Source organism: Antedon mediterranea, chromosome 4 (genome assembly GCF_964355755.1).
Source record: "Antedon mediterranea chromosome 4, ecAntMedi1.1, whole genome shotgun sequence".
Taxonomy (NCBI): Eukaryota; Metazoa; Echinodermata; class Crinoidea; order Comatulida; family Antedonidae; genus Antedon; species Antedon mediterranea.
The window spans coordinates 22,449,820-22,477,156 of NC_092673.1; the positions used below are offsets into that span (position 1 = coordinate 22,449,820).

General features: G+C 33.7%; 2 protein-coding genes across 3 annotated transcripts in view; one reads left to right on the forward strand and one right to left on the reverse strand.

The window, feature by feature from the left end:
* The first annotated feature begins 5,993 nt into the window (after positions 1–5,993).
* Positions 5,994–16,911, forward strand: LOC140046938 (uncharacterized). The gene is made up of 11 exons (XM_072091703.1): positions 5,994–7,691; positions 7,881–8,151; positions 8,396–8,775; positions 9,265–9,331; positions 9,952–10,156; positions 10,342–10,451; positions 10,731–10,888; positions 11,448–11,692; positions 12,110–13,556; positions 13,681–13,741; positions 13,896–16,911. The coding sequence occupies exons 1-11, from the start codon at positions 6,082–6,084 to the stop codon at positions 14,034–14,036; spliced, it is 4,695 nt and encodes a 1,564-aa protein (XP_071947804.1). The 5' UTR covers positions 5,994–6,081; the 3' UTR covers positions 14,037–16,911.
* An 887-nt stretch (positions 16,912–17,798) lies between these two features.
* Positions 17,799–27,337, reverse strand: part of LOC140046939 (rab GTPase-activating protein 1-like) — a 49,880-nt gene continuing 40,341 nt past the window's right edge. For both annotated transcript variants that reach the window (XM_072091704.1, XM_072091705.1), the window contains exons 13-20: positions 27,111–27,236; positions 26,597–26,782; positions 26,084–26,212; positions 25,497–25,580; positions 23,732–23,842; positions 21,361–21,465; positions 20,669–20,824; positions 17,799–20,258 (exon numbers count right to left, since the gene is read on the reverse strand). In XM_072091704.1, coding sequence (XP_071947805.1) covers positions 19,944–20,258; positions 20,669–20,824; positions 21,361–21,465; positions 23,732–23,842; positions 25,497–25,580; positions 26,084–26,212; positions 26,597–26,782; positions 27,111–27,236 — 1,212 coding nt within the window. In that variant the 3' untranslated portion in view covers positions 17,799–19,943. The remainder of the gene's footprint in view (positions 20,259–20,668; positions 20,825–21,360; positions 21,466–23,731; positions 23,843–25,496; positions 25,581–26,083; positions 26,213–26,596; positions 26,783–27,110; positions 27,237–27,337) is intronic.

Genomic DNA, 27,337 nt, shown 5'->3' on the forward strand with positions numbered 1-27,337 from the left:
TTAATTAAACTGTTGCAGTTGTTCTTCCATTAACAAAATTAATATTAATCTTGCAATAGTCTCACTGTATTGTGCCAAGATTTTTCATTTTCTTTTGTTTGTAGTATTACAGTCCCGGGGGGGTCACTCTTAAATATTTCCATACGGGGAGGTGCCGCATTTACGGGTATATTTTCGAGGGCCTGGTAGCACAAGTGTGGGAAATTATAGAGAATTGGTAGCACAAGTGTGGGAAATGACAGGGTGAAATTAGTAGTTTAAGTCCCTGGCCCGCCCACCCGTGTCAAAATGTTACGATTTATCGCCAAATTTTGCAGGTATTTTAGCATAATGGATGCTATAAGCCCGGCTATATAAACCCATCGCTATACCTTTGAATAGGCATAGAGTTTTCGCATCAGCAGAAGAACACGAAACATAGCCTAGGACAAAATCATTCAACTGTGACCACTCTTGACTCTTGAGATCATCGTCTCGTCATGCACCGGCCGCCGCGGACGAGCGATAAACTTGTCAAAACACGTTCGTGATTTTGCCATGAACGGTCTCTTTGGGCATGCGCAAATCATGCCGGGAACCAGTACAAATATTGCGCCCTCTCTGGCGTGGCCTTGTTTCTGGTCTGCCGTCTTTTTAGAGAACACTGGATTTTTATTTGGTAAATGGTAGTTCAAGTCCGTAGTATTTTTCAGTAAAACAGGTAGCGCAAGTGCCTCATGTCTTGAAGTGGCTGCTGCACCCCCTCCCCGTTTGGTTTATATACAATTGACCCCCCCCCCCCCCCCGGATTACAGTACACTACAAAAACTTGCTTAATAGTTTAAACCTTTTTTACACTCTTGGTTGAGTGATATTGTGGTAAAACACAAGCAAATAACAAGTGAAAGCTTTGTACCTTTAGGCTTTCAATGTTGAACAATACATACTATACCTACTGCATTACAATGGCTATACTTTAACGGAATTCAAAGGTTTAAAATCAAATCTATTGTTAATTGGATTTGGTCCATGGAAAGTTGCTAGTGGTAACAGTACATACAATTCACCATGCATTTTTTAGACTGCATCTATTGGCTTTAGTAAATTCCCATTTTCAGTATTTGTCCAATTTAATAGGACTATTATTACTGTACTACTCTCTGTTATACAATGTTATACAGGTACATGCTATGCTAAACTACAGTGCAGAATACTAGTTAACGTTTTAGTGTGTAAACAGATATTTTCAAGATCTTTTTTGGTAAGCAATCTTGTTTGCAATATAACTTTACTGATTACAGATACTGTGATTAAATTAAATACACTTTTGGACTTTGAAAGTTTGTATAAAACTACTGTGTTTGTTTTACTATTATTACCAGCATTTGTACTTGACTGCAAATTCACTCTTTGACATTAACATTCATGTCACTGTTTATGTCAGTCAGTGTTTAATTGTAATGCTCTGTGTTAACAACATGCACTAAAAAGTAATTGCTGTTTTATAATCTGTTGTCAGTCATTTCTAATACATTCAATATTAAACGCAATCATATTGAGCTTAGAACTTAATGACAATAACAAAATGTATAGTAGTTTGTGTAGTTGGTTGTAGTTTACTGGCAAATGGAACATTGTATTTAAACCATCTTATGCAAAGGTTTTGTCATTTGAGTATGCTTTACCTGGGAACAGGTGGCTTGTCATCTTTTCCATGTGTATTACCTTTTGACATTCACTAATGGTTGTCAGGAGGTTAGAGGTTTGCTATGCTTACTTGTATAATAACAGTATGCTAAATGACAGTAAGTAAATAATAATGGCAACATAGTCTAAAATATCAACAAGGTGTGTATTTAGTTAAAGATTGATAAAATCAGACTTTAAATACTGTAGGTCATTAGTCATAGTTTTAATATAAACAAGAAATATTTCTTACAAAAAACGCTGCTCGCTTATTGAAAAATATTTTTTATTTCAAATGTTTTTGAATGTGTCATTTTATTGTCACATAATAGATAGTTATTTTACCTGAAAAAATGTAATTTAAAGCAACAAATACTTAAATTGTCTGTCAGACAATGGTTTTTGGGTTTCTTTTCATTTTTATGTGAATAAATATTACTTTTTTGTTACAGAAGTGAATACTCAATTTCTGTCACTTTAGTTAATTTTATTGCTAAGGTCAAATCTGGGGGTCACTTCATCACCCTAGATATTTCAATTGTGAAGTATCCTATTACAAACACAAACTTTAATGGACTGTTTCAATAATAATTCAATGAATATCTGACACTGACAGTGAATATAGGGATTTGTAATTTTAGCATGACATGTCCTAATAGACTCTTTCCCAGCCGTTTTTTGGGTCTACTGTAGCAGCTGGAATCAATAAATCATAGTGGAGTTTCCATTTTCACAAAACTGTCTGTCCTTAGAACTATAACTGCTGCTTGCTTTAGCTTCTGATTGAGTAGTCCTAATGGGACGTAGCGGGCTAGAGCAGCAGCGTGAAAAGTTAATCACTGAGTTCTGGTCAAGCCTTTTTTGTGTTACATTGTAGATTAGAAGTATATTATTTAATATTAACAGTTAACAAGCTACAGTATTTAAATAAATGCAAAGCTATTGTACTTTAAATTTAATACCATCTACTGTATTTACTTGTTAGAAATGTACAGTATATTGTTGTTCTGTGTATATTTGTTGTGTATAATTGTACTGATACCTCTACTGTATATATTTTACTGTGTGTTACTGTGTATATTGTATTGTATACAGTATTGTACTGTCTATTGTCTATGTCTATATCTCTATGCTTGTTAGCACTGTATATTGCACTGTGTAATATTGTACTACTGTACTGTGTACAGTATATTGTACTGTGTACAGTATCGTGTACTGTGCATTGTACTGTGTACAGTATCGTGTACTGTATCGTGTACTGTGCATTGTACTGTGTACAGTATCGTGTACTGTGCATTGTACTGTGTACAGTATCGTGTACTGTGCATTGTACTGTGTACAGTATCGTGTACTGTGCATTGTACTGTGTACAGTATCGTGTACTGTGCATTGTACTGTGTACAGTATCGTGTACTGTGCATTGTACTGTGTACAGTATCGTGTACTGTGCATTGTACTGTGTACAGTATCGTGTACTGTGCATTGTACTGTGTACAGTATCGTGTACTGTGCATTGTACTGTGTACAGTATCGTGTACTGTGCATTGTACTGTGTACAGTATCGTGTACTGTGCATTGTACTGTGTACAGTATCGTGTACTGTGCATTGTACTGTGTACAGTATCGTGTACTGTGTATTGTACTGTGTACAGTATCGTGTACTGTGCATTGTACTGTGTATATTTTCATTGATACGCTTTATAAAAACAGGAAACGGAAGGATATACGATTCGTTTGTAATCTATGCCAGTGAATGAGGTGATCGATTGCAATGTAGTAATAAGTAATTAGTGTTGTGTTAAGAGTTTTGAAATTAAGAAAAATCAGTTCAAATATGTTTTAAAATATTAAATTATAGGAATAATACTGAATAATATAATATTTTAATTAAATACAACAACATACAGTAATTTTATGCAAAAGGTATGACCTTAAGTGCATTCTGTATTTCTCTATCATCGTACACAAGTACAGTAATACTTTTTTAAATACTGTATCCAATTATCTTATATTAAATACAGTAGGCCTGAGTGATGACCTATTCCATGCAATAGTGTTAATGTCTTTCCCGTATGTATTACTATATAATTATTTAAATCATACATATTTTGAACAAATTCTCTATCATACTCAAGTAACACTTTTTTAAATACTGTATCCAACTATCTTATATTAAATACAGTCCTAAGTGATGACCTATTCCATGCAATAGTGTTAATGTCTTTCCCGTATGTATACAGTGGACATAATTTAAATCATACATATTTGGAACAATCTTTAAAAAACCTGGCAATCATTATAATGCAATGCAATTATAATTTTGTTTTTGATCGAGATACAGAACAAAGAATGTTATTGTTATTGCTATATTGCAAGTACAGTACATTATGTTTAGTTTATTACTCTTTGTCTTTAAGTAGCTTCTAGGGTTGTTTTATTTGCTATGTTGTTACGATTATGTACCAGGGAGTTAATTGGCCTAATTGTTTTATGTAATTTACTGGCTGCAGCACAGTATGTTTCTCAGTACTTTTTTGTTTTTTTTAAAATATGAATTAAATATAAATGTTTGTTTATGATAAAGTCTCGTTCACATGTCTAACTGATCACGAGTCGAATAGCTGATCACAAGTTGATGGGATCGTAACTTACAGTACCATCAGTAGACCGGTTTATTTGTTTCTTCTACTACTATTTTTCATACTATAGTTTACTGTTGTCTGTTGTTACATGTTTACAGCATAAATCACTGTGGTTAAAGGTCCCTACTTTATTGTGTGGACCCCATGCTAGGGTTTATGACAAAATACCACTTGCATGATTTATGAGGGGAGGTATGACGTAAATGGGATTATGAGATTTTTATAGCTATTTTTTTGTTTTCATTTTAGTGTACAGTAGCCTGCAGTCAGCACCTTTTTAGTACATTTTATCCATTCATGGTTAATTTGTTTTTGAGATGAATTTTATATTATACTTTTTTACCTCTTAGATACTGTACAGTAGTTGGTAAGCTTTAAAATTTGCGTTTCTATCCAATTTTTTAGCCTTTTTGTAGATTACAAATATGGCAACGGTTATCCAGTATTACAGGCAAATGCTTTGAATTCATGTGCATCGTCGCATGCAGGTCTGATAGTTGGGGACCCCTCATGAAACATCACAGAATCAAAATGAATTTGTCTTATTTATTACAATTTGCTAATGCAAACGATTTCCATCGAGCCATCTGAGTACAGTAGTCAAATGGATTAGACTATTGACTTTGCATGTCGATGTACAATATGGGGTTCGAATCCCATTAGCAACTTCTTTCTTTAAAGTAAGAGAGATTATTTAGACTTATGTACGAAAAAAAAAATGTATTTGATAATTGTAGAATACTATTAGAAACGGCTACTACTGTAAAAATTAAATAGTGATAATTGTTATCATATTGTAAGATAAGAGTACATCTTTACTGTGTGTTCGCACAATAATACACACTAAAATACTATATGTTGACTTTACAACAATATGTGCTACTATATGATATTGATCTTTTTTTTTACAATGGTGCTTTCCTATTTAGGAAATTGCTGCTTAATGCGTAGGAAATATGGTTTTAATTTAAATTATTCATTCATTGTATGTACACTACTTTATCATCAACAATCATTCACCCATAAAATGAAATTAATTATCTTAACAATTAATGGGATTGAAGAACAAGAAACAGAATTTTTTCTATTAGCTTTCTTATAAATCATCATCATTATCATCAGTATCACCATTTCTAATTAAAGATGTAGTTTCTGGTTATTATTAGTAGGGGGCTTAAAAAGCTTTTCCCCAAATATTGTAAGGTTAAGGTACTTTAGATAGGAATATTTTAATAGTAATTTATTGAATAGTATAGTACTAAGTATTTTAATTTATTAAATAATAAATAATTATAATGTGCAATTGTATTTTGTAGACGCCCTTCTTCGTACTGTACATCCAATAACTAAAATGAGAAATCTTAAAATTACAAGAATATGATATTATTTAGTGCAAATAGGCTATACAAGTCTAACAATTTGGCCTGTGTGTATCTATGAAAATATATTTGATGATTACAATGATAATTGATATAGCAAATGATCTAATAAATACATACTGTACAAATGTATGCAACCATTATGTTAAACCATACTGTACCTTTACTTTCACTTTCACAGTAACAGCTTAATGGCATGAAGGTCATTCATTGTATATTCAAGTATTACAGAATTGAAATTATTATCAATCATTTAAACTTTTGTTTGTTTCCAGATTATGTGAATGCTAAAAATGGAGTGATGAATTTTTCCAACTACTATTAAACAGACAAAAATGACAAGTCATATACAACATAAGAGGAGAGGGGTGAAATAAGGCCACGCTGTATCCAATATGGCAGGGCTACATCACTACCCTCCAAATTACAATCTCAGAAGAGACCAATCACTGGATGAATTTGAACAATTTGAAACCTTTTTGAAAATGCAATCGCAGAATTCAGAGGAGGGTAATTGGATGGAAACTCTACGAGAACAAGGAGTATTATGTGACGGAGAATTTGATGATGAAGATGAAGATAATAATCTTCCTTTGGATAGCCAAAGACATCTCCAGCTTAACACATCAGAAGAAGATGCTCTTGCCAAACAAGGTGTTCTTTTTAGCACCGATGATCTTACAACCGATGATCAAAGAGACATGTCTGAGAGGCAGTCAAACTTCCACAATAACCATAAATATCATGGCAGGGATAAGTTTGAAGACAATAATGTTTTAGATGAATTCCTTCATAAAAGCACATCACCATATAGCATTGAACAAGAGGAGGAACCAGAGTTAAGTTATCTTGATGATGATGACTATGAAGGATCAATACCTTCTGATCAAACTGATAACCGGTTAGAGGACCAAAACTCAGAAGAATTTAATTCAGATTCTGAAAGAAAACATGATGATGGAGATGAAAATCATAAACGTATAATATTAAACCATCATAACACTTTAGCAAGAACTATACATGCTGGGGTATCACCACATCCAGACTCTTTCACAAGAGATAGTGACCCTATTCCATTCTCTAGAAGCCAATCCATTAGATCTTCCTTGCGATCACTTCATTCAGAAGAATCTGGATCTGTTGCACTTGACAAATATTTAGATCCACAGCTTGAAAGAACAATTCAAGAGGTTGCCTCACAAGTAGAAAGCTTTGCAAGTCCGCGGCATAGTTCCGCCGATGGTCATGCATACATGACTAGTGAAAATGAAATGGATACTACTGGACAAGTAACTTCTTATATGACAGAGGAAGTTAATGATGTAGAAGTCAATGACCCCTATAGTTCACAAAGGATGCGACAGATGTGGAAGGAAGATTCAGCAGTGGAGAGCTATGGAAGTGACACAGGACCGGTCAGCGAATCAGCTAACATGAATCTTGGAAACTTTGTACCAAATGCAGTATTACGCAATCGGCCACCTAAGCCTTCTGCAATCAAGTTAAAGAAAAAAGTTCCAAATAATCATTCTCTTGCACAACCTATTAAAGCATTTACTGTGAAACCTGAAGAAGCCAGCAATAATGGTGCTGATGAAGTCTCTGAACGTAAACAAAAGATCGTTGAAGAAGAGGAATTTATGTCATCAAATGGCCACAAGAAAAAGAGCCCCAGGATAATCTCACTTTCTACGCTGAGCATTGACTCAAATTTACCAGCTGATGAACTAGTTCACCAATTAAAACATGAGAAATCTAGCCGTAAGCAAAATGATGAACTTGTAGATCGCTTACAACAGGATTATGATGACCTACTACAGAAGTATGCTCTTGCTGAGGTTACTATCGATCAACTGCGATTAGGAGCTAAAATAAATCTGTATTCTGATCCAGAAACTCCCAGAACAAAAAGTAGGAACACCACACCCAGAGCTAATCACCAACAAACTATTCATCTACCACAACCCCAAAGAGCTGCTGCTCTCAGTACTGATGCCTCACAAAAGTAAGTTGTGTTTTTGAAATATATTTGTTAATTGACATTTTGTATTTTATATTAATAAGTATGGTACTGTAATAGTACAGTAGTATTTTTATTGAATAAAATCACATATTTTTAGAAATAAGATATTTATTTTTAAAAGTAAAAAAGAAACAATTTTGTAAAGAAAATTCAATAAAATTACTTCAATAGTATTAGTAGAAGATCAGAAAATAATCACATGCTATCACCGTATGAAACTCCACCACCAAATCTACTTTCTGGGCATGCATCGGAGGAAACAGAGAGGTCAGCTCCAGATGATGTAAACAAAAGGAAAAGATTGATGTCTGAAAATGCAATTGGAAGGGTACAAGGTGCGTCAAGTTCACAGCAAGAGGATACTTCATCATTCCCTGAGTTTACAGGGTCAGAGGGCATAGTTATTGGTTTACAGTTCCAAACAAATGGGCTCAGAGAACAGGTGAGTAATATTTACTTACAGTATTGTATTGTGAAAAAATTTTGATATGCCGATATGACATCATGTCACTACCATATTTGGGCATATCACACTTTTTTTGTCAAACTAGTTTGATTGAGGATCATTTCCAGCATCGGATGGATCCAAGGAGGTAGCACTAGGGGCGCACATTCCCCTTGTTAGATAATAATAAAATGATGAACTCTTTCTGCGCTCCAGGTAATTATTTTTGGGTTGCAAATAGGTAGAAGTATTTGAGTCTCAACTATCCAACAATGAGCTTCAACCTTCCGAGCAAGATCAAATATTGAGCAAGTTACGTGGTGATCATGAAAGACTTGAACAAGACTACATGCAAGCAAAGGAAGAGCACCAAGCTAGATGCCGCAGAGAAGGTAACTTGAGCAACGAAAAGTTTGATCCAGATAGAGAACTAGAGGGTGAAGTCTTCCAACTAGGGATGAAGCTTGATGATATTAATGAGACAGTGGAGGAAAACTTGCGCAATCAAAGACCAGAAACACCGCCAACAAGACGAGATTTTATACCTGAACACAGCATAGAAGATGAGATTGAGAGACGGAGACAAAACATGGACCAGGAATATAATTCCTTAATGGACAGGTATATTACCATGCACTTTTAGAGTTTTTTTTTTTTACAAGGAATGGGTTAAATTCATTAATTTCTCTTTATTTCAGACTTCATATTCACCATAGAATTAAACAGTATAAAAAACAAGTTACTAAAAAAAGTTTACATTTAGGTTGACTTTGTTTTAAAAACAAAAGCTCATTCCATTTTTTCTGAAGTTTCGATTCACCAAAATTGATTGTTGAAATAAGTTTTATTTAAAAACCAACTCCATCTCGGCTATATATGTCCATCCATTGAACATGAAAGTTTGAGTGTAGTATTTTGAGCAAAGACCAACTTTTTAATCACATCACATGTGACACACTGCAATTATAGTTACAATTGTCATATATTCATGTTTAATATTTGTTTTACCAACAGTATGATTTTAATGATTTGAAAAAACCCTCCATATTTCATGGCCCACTTTCACTACCAAAGTATGTTAATTATATAAATCTATTTTTTCTTTTTCAGATATGACCAGTTAAAAAAATCCACATATTTTCCCAATAGAGACCAAGAGGTAGAAGAGCTTGTTTTGGTAATATTTTTATTTCTCTCTCATTTCATTTCATAACTATCCATTTGTTTACTCTAAAGCTCTGTCTACACTATAAAACTTTATGTGACAAAAAAATATGGACATGATGATGTCATATCACTATCATATTTGTACATACATCTACCATATTTGGGTACATCACACTTTTTTTGTTGAACTAGTTTGATAGTGTAGACAGAGATTTAGACATAAACACTTCGTCTGTGGGACATAAACACTGAGTCTGTGTTAATGTACAGTGATACAGTTTGTGAGAGGCAAACACAGAACAACGAGGAATGATACCAAATGCCTGCAAAAATGATTGAAAAATTCATTTACGTAATAAATTTACTGTGAAACATAAAAACCAGCAGTTAATTCTAAAAACCAGTCAAATGAAAAAATATATTTTTAGCATTTTAAAAGGATAAGAATTTGGTATTAAAGAGACCCCATATTACATAAAAAAGAATTGGTTTTAATAATAGTACAAATTTCAGAAAAAGAAAAAAAAAATGAGTGGGGGGTGGGGGGGGGGGGGGGAAGACCATATTTACAAAATAAAAATGTGTAAAGTAAATTGTTTACAAAAGAGGATTTCTTTTCTTTTCTTTCAGAAACTAGAAAACTTGCATCATCAAGACCCATCAAGATATCCACTGAAGCCACAAGTTGGTGAGAAGACATCAACTATACCAGGGCAGTTTTTAAGTGCTTCCCACCAAGGTGTGACCAGCCCAGCCTCATCAAACAAAGGTGACATCTCTTTTTCATCTACTCCAGGAAAAACACCAGACTCTTCCAAAGTAACTCCAAAAAAGGGTATGTACTATGTATTTGTCAAATTTCACAAATAATATAGTTTAAAAATACTGATATATGTAAAGAAATCTGGCATCAGATACATACAATATTGCAGGGATTTTCCAGACAGAGAAAGGTTATTTTCTGTAGTCTTAAAAACAAAAATGTGTTTATTAATATTTACTAACTTTTCTTTTTGTCAGGTTCTTCAGCAACTAAGATTCCACGTTGGAACTCTAATATGAACCATGAGGGCAGTATATCAGAATCTACTGCATCTCCTGATACTGTTCGTAGAAATATTACAAATGAGGTACACCAACATGTTTCTATTTATTTCATGATATTTATATGGTAACAACAATGTTTCCGTAATTTTATTAATAATAAGTAATTTTTATTCTGGTATTTATACTAAAAAATACCCAGTGATATTGCTTATAACAATTTTTAAAATGGTAAATGAGAATGTTTGTTTGTGACATCAACACAAGGAATCTTTCATATCTGTAAAAATCCTCTTATTGAATTAAATTGAGTTTTACTAAAAAAAAATCTAGTTTGACAAAAACAGCATTTTCTAATCTATCAGTTTCATAAAAATGGTCCAGGAAAATCAGTATTGCCACGACCACGAAGTCAAGACTCGCAAGAGACAGGATCACGTCAGAAGTCACCAGAGTTGGACAGAGATAGTGGATTTATGGGATCTGAGAGCAGCAGACAATCTCAACTAACTAATCATTCTGGGTTAGTTTCATATTGAAGTCAATATAATGTTCTCCAAATTCAACTAATACAAAACATCCATAATTTGTCTTTGTCAAACCTACTGTCTTAAGCTCTGTCTACACTATCAAACTAGTATGACATTAAAAGTGTGATGTGCCCAAATATGTTAGTGATATGATGTCATCGTGTCTATATATGGGCACATCACATTTTTTTTGTCACATAAGGTTTGATAGTGTAGACAGTATCAACTGCTTCCATCTTCAATGTCAAAGACTAGTTATGAGGCAAGGCCATTTCAGATTTTGGTAGTAGTAGGTATTATGACAGTTATAGACTGTGCACACTACAGCTTGGTTTTCAACATACACAAAACGTGTACAATATGTGCAATACAACTATTAAATCGAACTGTTTACTGTGCATTCAAACTAATACTGAATGGCACATGATACAATTTTAACCAATCAGATAGTATAGGATACATGCAGCTGTGTTATAATATGCTATGTATGTTCGTTGCTGTTAGATGAGCATCTGACTAGAGCGTACATTACCTACTATTCTTCGTTTACAGAGTTGGAATAGTAACCCTAAACGGTCCAGGAAAAACCGGAGTCCTTCAACCTGAAAGTGAAACTACACTTCCAACACGAACCAGGAGGTTGAGTTTTCAGCGTCAGCCAAGCTACGACAGCTACGATGGTCCGATGAATCTCCATTTTGAAAGTGATGCAGAAGATGAGTCAGTCCAGTCAGAACAAACTACAGTGCGATACCAACCACCACAGCGTGATCACAGAAAAACAGCTCCTAATAATGGTATGATCCTCACTCACAGTTCTAATGTTTTGTTTATATATTTTTATTTTTCAGTTTATACAGTAATTGATTATTTTGAATATGTCTAAATACCCATTTGGCTCCAGTACTAGACCGATGTTCGTTAACTAAATGCAATGCAACGCATTTTCACCTTTAGTGAATATATCACGCTTAGAAAGCACCTGACATACCTAGATACTATACTACTATGCTGATGCCTAAGAATTGTTTGAAAAAGCACCTATATTTGAATTTACTTATAAAATCATAGCTAGCACCCTCTATGGTTTGGTCTTGATAATTCATTTGGGACCTCTGATATTCTATACCACTGCATTTTACAATGTTTGTAAGTTTATTTGTTTGAAATTATTATTACAGTATACCCATATCTATTTAAATATCTGTTTTTAGGACACATCAGTGCAATACCTAGCCAACCCCAGAAACACCAAAAACAGCAGAAAGATACAACCTATCAAGATTATCTGACCCCACAACCCTCTGATTGTTTGCCACATTCAACAAGCCCTTCATATGCAACTGTAAATAAAACAAAGGTAGTACCTGATACCAGACACACACAGCCTGAAAGACTGAAAGCAAGATATCGTAGAGACAATGATTCACATTCAGGAACCTCTCCAGTCATTCACAATGGATTTCATAACGATAGTGTATATCCAACTAGACTTATAAAATCGGATGTAGAACATCTACCCCAGGAAGACTCAATATCTAATGCCACAAGGAGCAGTGTGAAGAGTTCAAAATTGAAAGCTCTTCAAGAAGAAATTGATCAACTAAAAGACAGGTTATCAGAGAATGCTCATTCCAGGGGTCATGACAGAAGAACTCATATGACACCACAGCATCCTAAAGAGTTCTCTCGGAGAAGAACGAAAGTTCTAAGCGATAGTGCGTCAGATACATCAAGTATAAAGAGTGAAGTTTTGCATTCGCTTCAAAATGAGGTTAGGGAATTAAAGAGCAAACTAGCTGTACAAGAAAATGCTCCTCAGGATCATGGTTGGCCTTCCAGTGGAAATGATTTTAGAATGACTCTTAGGGAAAAATACATTCCAAACTTGACTTCCAGAGATGATGGAAGCATGGGAAGGGTAAGCAAACCTAACAATAAAAGAACAAGGTCAGGCAGCAGTGATGTAGGGGACATCTTTACAAGCATGTCTGACTCAAGGAGATCTCCATTAAGAGTTAATAGAGGAAATGTTGCCAGAACAAGAGAACCAAATACCAGTGTCTGTACATTTTGTCAAGGTTCTGGTGTCTGTTCACATGATGATCAAACATTCCAACCTTCTCAAAATGAATATTACCCACAGTCACCACAAAGACACCAATCCAATAGCTATTCATTGGGTACCCACAGAAGACGAGCACGAGGTAGCGCTGTTTCAAACCCACAACATACTGCAAGTTTTACAGTGCAACCTTCTCAGCAGAGTTATTCCCCACAACCTCAGTACATGAGCACCCCAGTTGCTCATACAGACCCTCAGTACATGAGCACCCCATTAGTTCATACAGCCCCTCAGTTTATGAGCACCCCAGTTGCGCAAACAACACCACAATTTATGACAACTCCGGTTACCCCAGTGGCTCACAGTCCTTCACAACAATATGCACCCCAATATATTAGTACTCCTTTTCAGCAAACATATACACCCCCTCCACAAAATTACAGCTCACCACAACAGCGGATGACGGTTAGAGAGTACATACCAACACCAGTGCATGCACTACCAACAAAGACAGATGCAAGATTTTATGCAAGAGGACAGGAAAAGAGAAGTCGCAGTCATACATCCAGTGAAGAAGAAGAGTTTTATTACAGAAGGTAATCATCAACTATTCATTTTTCTAATCACTTTAAAATGTAAAAGTAAGTCAACAGTCAAATCTACAGAATGTATATTTATATTGTGTGTATCTTTGATAATTGTACATTTTCTTCTCTGTAGGTCTCCTCATTCAAAATCAAGAAATCCAAAAAGCAGTTATGTGAAGAGAGACTATGCAAAAGTAAGAATAATTGTCCACACACCAATATTTAAGACTTGATATCTGAACATCATCAGTATTAGCATTAACTAACATAATGATGATGTCATCATTTTAGAAACTTGTGATTTAAGTTAATTTATTTGCATCTGTAAATCTCTCTCTAAATATACAGATATCCAGTTTAAAGTCTGATGCCAATTTGGAGGCGGCTATCAGAGTTGCTCAACATTTAAAGTCAACGTCAAAACGAATGCTCTCCAGTGTACAGCATGATCTTAACAATTCTCTGAGTTTACGCGACATCTTGGCGTAATGATATTCTTCCAAACAGATGTTTTCCAGTGTCTGCTGTGACCTTTAACCTTGTACTATTCAAGACATTCTGGTTTGTATTAGGACATAATTCCAGGTTTACAGTACATGCTGATTTATCTTTTTAAAAAACAACAGAGGTAAAACTAGGTTTTTAATAGTGATTATACTGTAGATATATTTTTAAAATATATTTTTTATTGTTACTGTACTGAAGGGGCTCAGTTATTTGCATCTACCCCTTGACTATTGGCTGATTGTACAATTTTGAAAAGGCTGATTTTTTTGTATTTGTGTGTACATCTTCCACACAGCATTAAGAGTTACTGAATTTAGTATAAAAATGTCCAAATGATTGCCACAGTAAAAAGATCTGTATAAAAATATGCAAGAATTAAGGTTTGTGTTATACAATTCCATTGAGCATTATTTTGCAGTACAGTATTAAAGATCTCAAATGATTGTTATATGACCGACTTAAAAGTTTTAAAGCTGAATTAATTTCAAGGCTGAATTTCACATGTAAATTATTTTAACAGCTAAATTCTTTGATGACTAAATTAGCTGAATTATTTTAAGGCTAAATTAATTTTAAACTGAAATATTTTAAGGCTAAATTAATGTTAAGGCTGAACATTTTAAAGGCATAATTTATTTTATAACTAAATAAATTTAAAGCATACAGTATAACAGGCTGAATTTTAGAGGAAAATTTTATTATAAATTGAATGACTATGTATTTTTTGTAAGAAATGAAATTTTTATAATTTATATGACACTTCTGTGAGATGAGGAAGGAGTATGTTTTAACAACCAACCCCTATTCAAGGGACATCCCTATTAAGGGACACTCTTTACTCCCAATGGTGTCTGTATACAGTAATACTGTAAATGATGTCATTTTAAAGGTGCTAATTTGACTCCTTCCATAATAATAGTATTATTATTCCACATGTTCGATAATCTCCAGTAATCATAACTTTTCATCACTATCCAAGTTCAATAGTCCAATTGTTGAACCAGTGCTTGAGTTTACCACTTGTGTGTTATTCCGGGAGTTCTACGACTGTGTTGTTTTAAAGAACAAAATCACTATTCCTGAGTTTTGTTTTTATCCAATAATCAATAGTGATCAGTTTTACTAGTCCAATTTATGCACTGTTACTAATTTCTCAATGATCTGGTAACCCAAAGGTTCACTTGTGCAATGATCCACCATCCTCAGAGGCAATACAGCCAGCATTAATGTAACCCTGCCCGAGTTCAGTTTGTAGCCCAATTGTTACTCTACGTCTGGTTACAGTAAACTAGACTAAACTAAATCAACTAGCCCTGATTTACACAGTCTAATGAACTTGTAGTCCCATGATTGAGCTTGTAGTCCCATAAACTGGTAGTCCCATAAACTGGTAGTCCCATAAACTAGTAGTACCATGGACTAGTAGTCCCATGAACTTGTAGCCCCATGAGCTTGTAGTCCCATGAACTGGTAGTCCCATGAACTAGTAGTCCCATGGACTAGTAGTCCCATGAACTGGTAGTCCCATGAACTGGTAGTCCCATGAGCTTATAGTCCCAAGAACTGGTAGTCCCATGAACTAGTAGTACCATGGACTAGTAGTCCCATGAACTTGTAGCCCCATGAACTGGTAGTCCCATGAACTAGTAGTACCATGGACTAGTAGTCCCATGAACTTGTAGCCCCATGAACTGGTAGTCCCATGAACTAGTAGTACCATGGACTAGTAGTCCCATGAACTTGTAGCCCCATGAACTTGTAGTCCCATAAACTGGTAGTCCCATGAACTTGTAGTCCCATGAACTTGTAGCCCCATGAGCTTGTAGTCCCATGAACTTGTAGTCCCATGAACTGGTAGTCCCATGAGCTTGTAGTCCCATGAACTTGTAGTCCCATGAACTGGTAGTCCCATGAGCTTGTAGTCCCATGAACTGGTAGTCCTATGAGCTTGTAGTCCCATGAACTTGTAGTCCCATGAACTTGTAGCCCCATGAGCTTGTAGTCCCATGAACTGGTAGTCCCATGAACTGGTAGTCCCATGAGCTTGTAGTCCCATGAACTTGTAGTCCCATGAACTGGTAGTCCCATGAGCTTGTAGTCCCATGAACTTGTAGTCCCATGAACTGGTAGTCCCATGAACTGGTAGTCCCATGAGCTTGTAGTCCCATGAACTGGTAGTCCTATGAGCTTGTATTCCCATGAACTTGTAGTCCAATGAACTAGTAGTTCAATGAACTCCAATGAACTGGTAGTCCCATGCTAGTTTTTAATTTCATAGTGAAAGAAACCACCAGTTTGATGTGCAATTATTTAACTGTTTCACAGTCCATTTACCCCTAGTCCAGTGGTACACAGTAGCCCAGAGTGCTCTCCCATACATGTCCAGGAAGTGTTTGTTACAAACCGTCTTTCAAATTGTAAAATAAATGTATTATGTTTATATTATCTTTTATTTTTGTAAAAATAGTGTTTATCCTTTCTCGGTATATTTCTGCAATTGATTTTATAATCTTTCATTTGTGTCTGAACGTCAATCATAGACAGTTTATATAAATTACGCATACATAAAGTATCTCCATTTTATAGTGTGTATTTTTCATAACTATGATGCAATTACGTGTGTGACTCTAGGGTTTCATGATCAATTCTAAAACAAAAAACAGAATTGAATGTATAAAAACATACATGTAAAAATAAACCAAAATACATTATTGTACTGAATTATGTGCTGAATCTATATTTAGCAATTGCTCCATTCTTAAACATTGTTTCATTGACTGCTTTAAGTAAGCAATATCAAAGTTAGAAACTAATGTTTATTTTTTATATGAGAAGAAGGTGCTATATTCATATTATCGGCGTGAGTAATTATTAAAATATAATCAGATTTGTACTGTGTATTATAATATGTTGTTATTTTATTCTTAAACAATTTGAATCTAACATCAGCTCCTCAGCTCAGTGACATCAATGTAGCCCTGAAGTTTTGGATGAATAATAGTATTAGTAGTAGTTCAATAGAACATCAACCCAGTCATGAATTTTGTGACCTTTAACCCAACGCTTTAACAACTTTTATTATTTACCAAGAAATCAGCCCAATGGTGGTAATACAATATGTATGAATATATGGCAATATTATGGCATAATAAGTGACTTTTGAAAAATAAACATTTTGGCCATTTTTCAGAAAAAATACCTGTACTATAGTACAGGGATTTTTTGCAAAAAAGTAGCATTTTTACCCTTTTATTTTTTACTTAAATGGTTACTGTGCTATATTTTGACATGCGCTGGCGCACATATCTATATATAAATTGACGCAAGGGCAAAATTTGGTAAATCGCATGTTACTTATAGTTCGTACTTTCGGATTTTAACCACCTCAATGTAACCTTAAGTTTAGTAAGGTAATGAGTTATTGACAATTAAAAAGAGTTTAGCTTCTACCATTTGCCCCAAATAGGGGGTTTTCCAATCGTGGTATACACTGTCTAATGGATGTCCATCTTGAAAAATACCTGCAGACAATAATACAAGGATGCTTCGCATTTTCCTATCTCCTCCTACGATAATTGTTTTTAATAGCTGAAAACCGGTTGAACAGCTCGAGTAATACTATAATTTGACATCCGCAGACGCACATATTGTGTTCCAAGCATGTATATATAAATATTTTTTTTAAAGTTAATATTTTTCAAAAAATTGTAGTAGAAAACAAATAGAACAATGTTATGTTGTTGAAATACATTTTACTACCTTTCACCATATCAGACATCAATTTTATAACATTTGTGTTTATTCCCAACAATATTCCTAAATCGAATTATAATAAATATTCAGCCATAGATCCAATGTTTCTCAATTCTGTCAAATTGTGCTTACGACATTTAAATTGTCTATTATATCAACAAAATATACTTCCAATAAATTAAATAGGTTAAATAGCCTAACTCAACCCACCCTCGCACTTTGTTGCTGTACCATTTTTTTCTTTATTTATTAATTATTTCTGTACATTTTAAAATGGAAATGAGTTCAGACGCCCATATCAGCCAATCGCTTATGATCACTTAGCATGTTGACACTTTTAATAGCGGATGAAAATTACAGTATATTCATATTGTTTATGGACAATGAAGTTATCTATATGGATAAAATGTTAGTCTAATCGAAAATAAGAATAGGAAATTTACAGTACACATTTGCTAAAATAACTTATACACATTACTATACAAATGATCTACAGATAATACACAGTGTACCATAAGTCGTTCTATTCATGTTAAATTGTCTATTTTCTTTAAATATTTACATGAAAACAAATTTGTTTTCTGATTAACAACAATGTACATCAGTTGTAAAAGTGAGTTGTAAAGAAAATTAAACAAAAAGTACATTAACAGTAAAAAAATACTATGAACTAAGATTAGTAGATAAAGTATCGTTAATACTAGTTTTAAAATAAACATTACAATAAAATAACAATATAGCAGCTATTAATGTAAAATTAGTATTTACACATTCTTTGCATTTCATACAAATATTAACAGAATTGTAACTAAAAAATGGCATAAAGTATTATTTGTTTGTCTTATGTTTAACTTCTTAATGGCTTTTTTTGTCTATTTATTATCTTTGCTTTGTATTTTTTTCAGCTATAACACGTAACAAAAGGTTATAATCAAGGTTTATTTTAAAATTTGCATAATAAACTATTATTATTTTCAAAGAGTAAAATTCGCTAACATGGATAAATAACTTTATAATTTCTTATTATAGCCTTTGTGTAGTGCAGTAGATCTCCCTATTAGGCGGAATACTTCAGGGCCCAACAAAGTGTAGCCTTTGTAGTGCAGTAGATCTCCCTATTAGGCGGAATACTTCAGGGCCCAACAAAGTTTCTGAATATTATGGGATAAATTAACATTAATAACTAGTAATAATTAGTAAACTTACTCCACCAATATGAGAGTATATATTGTATTCAATTATCTGTCTGAATATTATGGGATAAATTAATATTAATTACTATTAAAGCAAGCATACTCCACCAATATAATATGATATTGTATTCAATTATTTAATATATTAATACTGTATAATCTATTCCTGTGCAAAATTAACTAAACTTTGGGATTAACTGCAATGAAAAATGGTATTGTAGGAAAATATGCATTGTAAAATAGCGATTTTGTAAGACATTTCAGAAAAAAATATTGCTTTTCAACAATTTTTACAATGGTTTGGTCAAGGAATATGATCCGAACAGAACCAAAGGTTACAAAGAATATATTTTTAGAAAAAAAAAATTATTATTATTATGAATATATCTAATTAGTGATCCATAAACCCTTACTTTTTCAAGATACTTTTTTACTTATCTGAGCAGTTCTTTTCGGTAAAAACAAATTATGTAGCTTAGCATAAAGAAAGTTAAAATAAATATGATAGCGAGGTAATTGACAAATACCAATCCCAATAACGTGGGTATTACAAATAAAAAGAATGTACATCTTAAAATTACATTTATACAAACTATTGCTATTAAATAAAAATTGTTTATGTGTTTGCATACACTAGTATCACCATCTACGAGTAGTCATCTTCCATTTTAGAGCACAAATGTCCTTGCCTTTATATTTTATTAGTAGATTTGCAAGACAAAATACTGGTGGAAAGCAAGTAGGTTAAAGAACAGAATACGTTTTTTAGCAAACCCTACAGCTCCTTACAATACAGATACATTAGATTATTACTACAGCACCAAATAAGGATATCTTCAGTTTATCTAACATGTGCTGTAGTTATCAACAAAACATGGTTGATGTTTAATAACCACACTTACCCTATCCCAAGAAAACATGTTCAGAATAATAACATTATTCTTCATTCTTTTTTCAACGTTGTTGCTTCTTTAAAAGAAGTAAAGGTTTTTTGTAACCAGCTGTTCTTGGAGGCTTGCATCTCTTGTAACTCATTCACTGCAGCATTCAATTGGTGTTCCACTTCTTGTACATGGCATTGAGATTCAACTAACTGCAGTTTGGTGTGCGCTAAGTCTAACTCTAGTTCTCTCATTTGTAACGATGCAGCAGCCAGACGAGGATCGATGTCTTCGGGCTTGAGAGCTGGTTCACTGGCAGCTATGTTACCATCACTTGTAAACACACCTGAGCAATTATCACACCCCTGTACTTTGTTCTACAAATTATAGATTAGTTTGGATTAAACAGAAAGGTTGTACAATTTTGTAAGTTTATTGAGAAAGAAACCAAGTTGGTAGAAAAGCATGACTCCAAGTTATGATCCAACTTAACCACCTCAAAATTTCAAAGAACATTCTGCTTTTATTATTTGATCCAAACATGGGCAGTCATGTAGTTGTCAAATAGGAAGCACAATATGATTGCAAATAAGGTCAAAAGTCAATCTATGTAGGCATAAAAATACATATCTTATATTTTGTTGACTGTATGAGTATCGGTTTAATCACAATTAGATGAATGTTCAAATCTAATGCTATTAAATGACAGCATCTTCTATAGAGTTTTATGAGGTTCTAAATATTTTTTAATGGATAATTCTTGTGTTGGCCTAACTATTCAACTTACTCTTATATGTTCCATTGTTTGTTTATGAGATGTTTGTTGTTTTTCTAATCGTTCACTCAACTGAGTACATATTTCTTTATAGTCTACAATAATGGCATTGTTTCTTGAACTCTCTCCTTCTGATTTCTCTGTTTCACGTCTGTACATTTCCTTGATCTAGAATTTGAAAAAAAGTATCAAATTCATTATTAATCTAAAGCTCTGTCTTCACTATCAAACTTTATGTGACAAAATGTGATGTGACCATATATGGACATGATGATGTCATATCACTACCATATTTGTGCATATCACTTCCTTATTTGTGCATATCACTTCCATATTTTTGCATATCACTTCCATATTTGGGCACATCACATTTTGTTGTCACATAAAGTTTGATAATGTAGACAGATATCTTAACCTGATCACCTTCAACAATCTATAAGTCAACAATTTAGGGAGATATTTCCATAGAAGAAAAGGTACTGCTGTAGGTTGTATGCTTATCGAACTGAAATTTGTTACCCTTATTAAAAATTTGGTCTTATAACGTGAATTTTGAAATGTTACATGCTTTAAAAAAATTTTAATTCAGCTATTTGTTCATGGACGTTAAAACTGAATGGGTTTGAAATCAAGAATTGCTAACGTACTGGTAAAGTTCTGAGAGAATAAATATGGAACAAGTATTCTTAAATGTTTTTATGCACCTGTATCGTTTCTTGCTCGTGATGTTTCTTCTCTTCAGCCAAATCTTCAAGTTGCTGTTTCAAACCCTTCACTTCCACTTCTAGTGAATTTGTTAAATCTCGTTCCTGTGAAAGAGAAGAACATATAGATATAAAACAACATAAAATACAATAATAATTTAATACTAAAATAAATTTATTGATCTATGTTCAATGAAAAATTCTACTTATTATCAAACATTTTAATATCAATAAAAAGCTACCCATAAAGGTATAAACAATTTGGGTGAGCAACACTTTTTAGCTCAAAAGGAAAATATGACAGTTTTCACAAAAAAGTCAAGTGGCTAAGGCAGGGGCGCTACAAACCATAGTCAAACACTCAGCACAGGTTCAAGGCTCTCATCGACCATAGGTTTGGTGGTAGAAAACATATTCCTGGAGGCCCAGTGTATACATCTGGCTTGCATTTACTTTAACAAACTCAGTGCATCTTTTGTCAAGTCAAGGGACTGAGTGGCTAAGGCAGGGGCGCTACAAACCATAGTTAAATAATCAGCACAGGTTCACGGCTCTCATCGATCATAGTTTTGGTGGTAGAAAACATATTCCTGGAGGCCCAATGTATACATAAAAAACCTAGTGCATCTTTTCTCAATTCAAGGGGTTGAGTGGTTAAGAAATCGACACAGGTTCAACGCACTCCTCAACCATGGTTCTGCTGGTAGAACATGCCTTCCCGGATAAGAACTTAAAACTGGAGGCCCAGTGTATACATCTGGCTTAAATTCCCTTTAAAAAACCTAGTGCATCTTTTGTCAAGTCAAGGGGCTGAGTGGTTAAAAATCGACACAGGTTCAAGTGACTCCTTAATCATAGTTCTGGTGGTAGAACATGCTTTCCCAGATAAGGACCAGTATATACATGTAGATTGTATGCACCCTAAATAACCCAGTGTATCATTTTCATTTCATTTCATTTTCATTTCTTTATTCGACAACAAGCGGTCCAGGGATTGCGACAGCAACAGAGCACCATAACACATTTGTGTCCGCAATCCCTGTAACATACAACTTAATACAAGTTAAAAATGAATATAAAATATACAGAATATATAAAAAATTTAATTAATTTGTATTACTGTGTTACACAATTTAAAATACTCCTATACAATTAAAATAAATTTAGCGTTGATCAAGCAGATATTTTTTCAATTTCGACAGGAAATTTTTCAAAGGAAGAGTAACTGCTTGATCTTTGATTATGGAGGGTAGTGATGACCATATAACAGGAAAATTGTTGATAGACGAATATTTTAAAGTATCGGTACGTGCAAAAGGGTGGACAAATGTGAGTAATTCAGGATGGCGTTGATTGATATGGATATTGTTATTTACAGTACTACAAAAAGTTACATTATAAAAACAACGAAATATAAAGGAAATTAAAATCATTAAACGTCTATCACGTAAGGATAACCAACCCAAAGTTATTAAACGTTCGTCGTATGATATAGGTCCGCAGTGGGGTCCCAGAATACGTCTAGAGGCCCGTCGCTGAACCTGTTCGAGGCGTTTTATGTGTCCTCCATTTCTGGGGCCCCACGCCGGCAAACCATACTCTAGAATAGGTAGCACCAAAGTTTTGTACAGACACGAAATCGCGTCTGGAGAGCAATTTCCGGCTACAGAAAAAATAAAGCCTAACATTCGATTAGCTTTAGATATTAGATTATCGATTTGAACATTCCAATTCAGTTTAGAATCGATATGTACTCCTAAATGTTTATGGCTATCAACCACCGCAATTGTCTCACCATTAAGAAAGTACAACGGCTTAACAAAGTTACGCTTTCTGGTGATATGCATTAATTTAGTTTTGTTGACATTGAATTTCATTTGATTCTTATCAGCCCAATTAGATAAAATATTTATATCATTTTGCAAATTAACAATATCGTTGGCATTTTGTCTGTGTCTATATAGTATTATATCATCTGCAAAAAGAAAACATTCAGAAGAAACATTATGATTAACATCGTTCACAAACATATTGAATAAAATTGGACCAAGACAACTGCCCTGAGGTATACCCGATGTGACTGGAAGTACGGAAGAAGTAGCCCCCCTGAAACAAACTTTCTGATTCCTGTCAGTCAATCTTTTGTATCAGGTCACATTCAACCTTGTCATTGCTCGCGTGCACTTTAAAGAACCGAGTTCATCTTTCGGAAGAGTAGGGGGTTACCCAGGTGCACTGGTCCATCTCAGTCCCTCATTGCGTACAAATAAATGAGTGCCGTTTAATGGCAGCTGTATGAATATTAATAGTACATTGTTCACACTTGTGCGCAATTCAGCCAAGTAAGGCTGTGAGACACATTTAAACTTACTTCATCTATTTCCTTTTGTAGGCTTAATCGGCATGTTATCAACTCATGAGCTAGTTCATCATTCTCACGATCTAATCTCATGTTTTCTTGCATCAAATGTCTATTCTCATTCTACATCAAAAGAAAACAAATGTGTTAGTGGATCCGAGAAGAGTTAGGTGCAAACGTACATGTGTAAAATGTTGTAATTGGTCTATCAAGATGTCATAGAAATCTGTGATGTTACAAAACTCCCTTTTATATAATCATGACACCATCAAAATGAAAAACGAAACTTGTGAAAGAGTCTTAGCAACAACAAAAATTAGGTAAGTGAAGCCTGCAGTCCCATAATAACCACATTTGGGTTTGGGGGTCTTTGTTCCACAATAGGAGCAGAAAACATCATGGAAAACCGTGTAGCTTGTCTTCAAAGAATCGGAGCGTTTTCAGCTTCGCGTTGTGTGTAAATGGTCATAATAATAGAATAACAAAGATTCTATATTTTTATTACTGTTACCACTCGTCTGTGTAAATTGGCCTTAACTATTTCTTTTCAATTTTGTATTAAAAAAAAGGGCACTTAAAAAACAGCTTGTATTTTTATTTAGTAAGATTAAAAAAATATCATTTAAAATACAATATTGTACAATTAATTGTAGCATTGAAATTTCTATCAATTATGTAACCTCTGGGCAACCTGATCTTACTAAGAATATTTAATGAGAAAACTAATATGTATCTGGTTAATTAACAAGTGCAATTTAAGATAACAGATAATTACTACAATTTCTGAAATATGATTTTATAAAGTAGGTCAAATACAATTTCAGTTGAGTTTCAAGAATAGGTTATAATTCAGTAATGAGTTTAATAAACTTTCATTCGGAAATTCTTAGAATTCAAAATCAGCAACTGTAAAGCTTTGTCTGCAGGATCAAACTTGATTTGCCCTTATATGGACATTATGATGTAATATCTATAACATATTTGGTCATATCACTACCAAATTTAGGCACATCACAATTTTTTGGTCAAACTAGTTTGTTAGTGTAGACAGGGGTTTTAACGCTATTTAATTGGAGCGGAGCTGTAGCTTGGTGTTTAACATGCTTGCCTTCCAATCCCAAGGTTCAGGGTTCAATTCTGACCTAGTGCTCATGACTCTTTCAACTCCACTCCATAAGCCTCAAATGAGACTTAGTTTATAAGCATGATAAAGTATAACCATCCTGTAATTGGAAATGGAAGCCTTGGGTGAAATATTTTTACCTTTTATGATTGCAATCTATTGCAAAATGATTTTACGATATATTGCTTGATTTTTGGTTTATTTATTTTGTTGTTTGCATTGTTATTGCTTGCTAATAACCATTGTTATTATTTAAATTTTTTGTGATGGGTTTTTTTTTTGTCTGAAAATTATTTGAAAATGAAAAAATAAATAAAATAAAAAATCAAACAAAAACGATTTATCCATGTTTAACAAGCACTCTTTGGTACTACTGTACTTGAGAGACAGAATATCATGATTTCCGGACATTTTTATTGTCGATCGTTAGAGTTAGTAGTTTTTTGCAGTCTCCAACCAAAAGAATTGTTCTTGCCATCATTTTTTTCACTCGTGACAAAGGTTATTTCATTTTATAGTCAAAGAGTAGAAGTGCAGCAAAATTAAAATTTCAGACAATCTGGCTTTTAGAATGTCATGATTAAGTATTGATGACAGACTAGAGTGATCCTAAGAGAAGGTGCTAATTAATTGGCCGCTACTTTGTAGACTTACTTCCAGGCGTTCTACAGGATCTTCCCTTTCTGCCATTATGACTTCATACTCTTTTTCAAATTTGCGAAGTTTTCTGGATGTTACCTGTGTGAAACAAATGTGAGATGTATACTTAATATTTTTAATATGCTTGTACAATTGATTTTACTTGTTTGTAAAACCTATAGCATGAGGTTGTTCATCAAGTACTGTACTGCATGAGGTTGTTCATCAAGTATTGTACTGCATTATTTTTGTTCCATCCACTTTTTGGCATTTGCACCTACACTTCCCCCTAGTTGGACCTTTGTCTCCTGGTAACTCTATGTTTTTGACAAAAATCTTGATTTTTTTTATAACAAATGCGAAATTTAGCAAACAATGACATTCTTTAAAAAGATTTAGTTAAGCTATATCACAAGTTATAAAGCCCTGTTTACACTATCAAACTTTACGTGACAAAAGAATGTGATGTGCCCATATATGGACAAGATGATGTCATATCACTACCCTATTTTGGCACATCACACTTTTTTTTATCAAACTAGTTTGATAGTGTAGACACAGCCTTAGGATTTTCAATAAGATACATTTTTTTAGTACATTACCTTCATAGACATGGCTGACTGAACAAGTTCTTGGGCACTCTCTACTGTACGAAATTTCTTTGGCAATGACACTCGAAAATATTTCAGGATTCCTTCAAAATCCATGCTCAGCATATCCTTACGACCAGACTTGGAAGAAAAAATATAATCAAAGTAGACTAAAATATACAGTAAATCTCTTATATTCTATCAGGGCGGTTTCAAATGTAGTTTGAAACCTTGCCTGTACAATTACCGTAATTCTGTTACGCCATGTGTATGGATTCCTACAACAAAGCTCCCTCTGATACATATCAAAAAAATTACCATAACAAATTATATAATTTACGACATTTCCCACTTGGATTATTCGGTAACTTCTTAAAAATAGTGCATATCATGGCGTATCATGCCACCTACAAGTTTTTGTACTTCAATAATAAGTAAGTAATTTGTAACATTATCATGTTTAGTTACACTATTGATTATTATTATATTATTATATTACTATATATTATTTAATGTGATATTTACCTTCAACAAAGCAAGAGAGAAGTTAAATATAACTTGCATTCCCTCGCAAAGAAAAACATCCATGATGTGGAAGGCGGTGTGCAACGGAAACTTTGAGGTAAACAGCGTAAGAAACCATTGAGAGGCGTACATGTGCGTCTCAATCCCAAGATTCATAAAATGCGAATATAAGTCTGGCATGACATCCTGTAAGACAAACCGTAAATATTAATTATTAGTAATGTCATTACTGGTACTATGGTTTAGCTGTTAGTATGTTGGCCTAGTAATCCAAAGTCCTGGGTTCTGGTACTATGGTTTGAAGACCTAAAGACAGTCCACGAGAGGTAGTGCATTGTTTCTCTCTTTTTATCATAAATTACCATAAAACGTACATATACATGACCTTGCTTATACCTTGTTTAAAGTAATATATATGTATTATTTCTACAAAACGTCACAAATTGTAGGAAATGGGTCTTTTAATAACGATTACTACAAAGTATATTGTAACAAATGGAAGATATATACACACCATGAAGAATCTTTCCAGTTGATAAAACTTTCTGTGCAACTCAGCAAAATCATTGTTAAAAAGACTTTGTAGGCCATAGTCATACATAATCTTAACAAGCACAGTGAATGCTTGCTCTTCTGGCATCTGAAAAAGAAAGCAAACTTTAAATTATAACAATTTCCACATAAACTAAAGGCCAAGAAAAGAACAAATGTATGCGTTAAACATAACTTTACCCTTTAGGT

Excerpts from the sequence above, each read along its gene's own strand:
- LOC140046938 (XM_072091703.1), top strand. The coding sequence starts at position 6,082 with ATGGCAGGGCTACATCACTACCCTCCAAATTACAATCTCAGAAGAGAC. Across the intron at positions 7,692-7,880 it reads AGTACTGATGCCTCACAAAA|TATTAGTAGAAGATCAGAAA; the intron begins GTAAGTTGTGTT and ends TTACTTCAATAG. Across the intron at positions 8,152-8,395 it reads CAAATGGGCTCAGAGAACAG|GTAGAAGTATTTGAGTCTCA; the intron begins GTGAGTAATATT and ends GGTTGCAAATAG.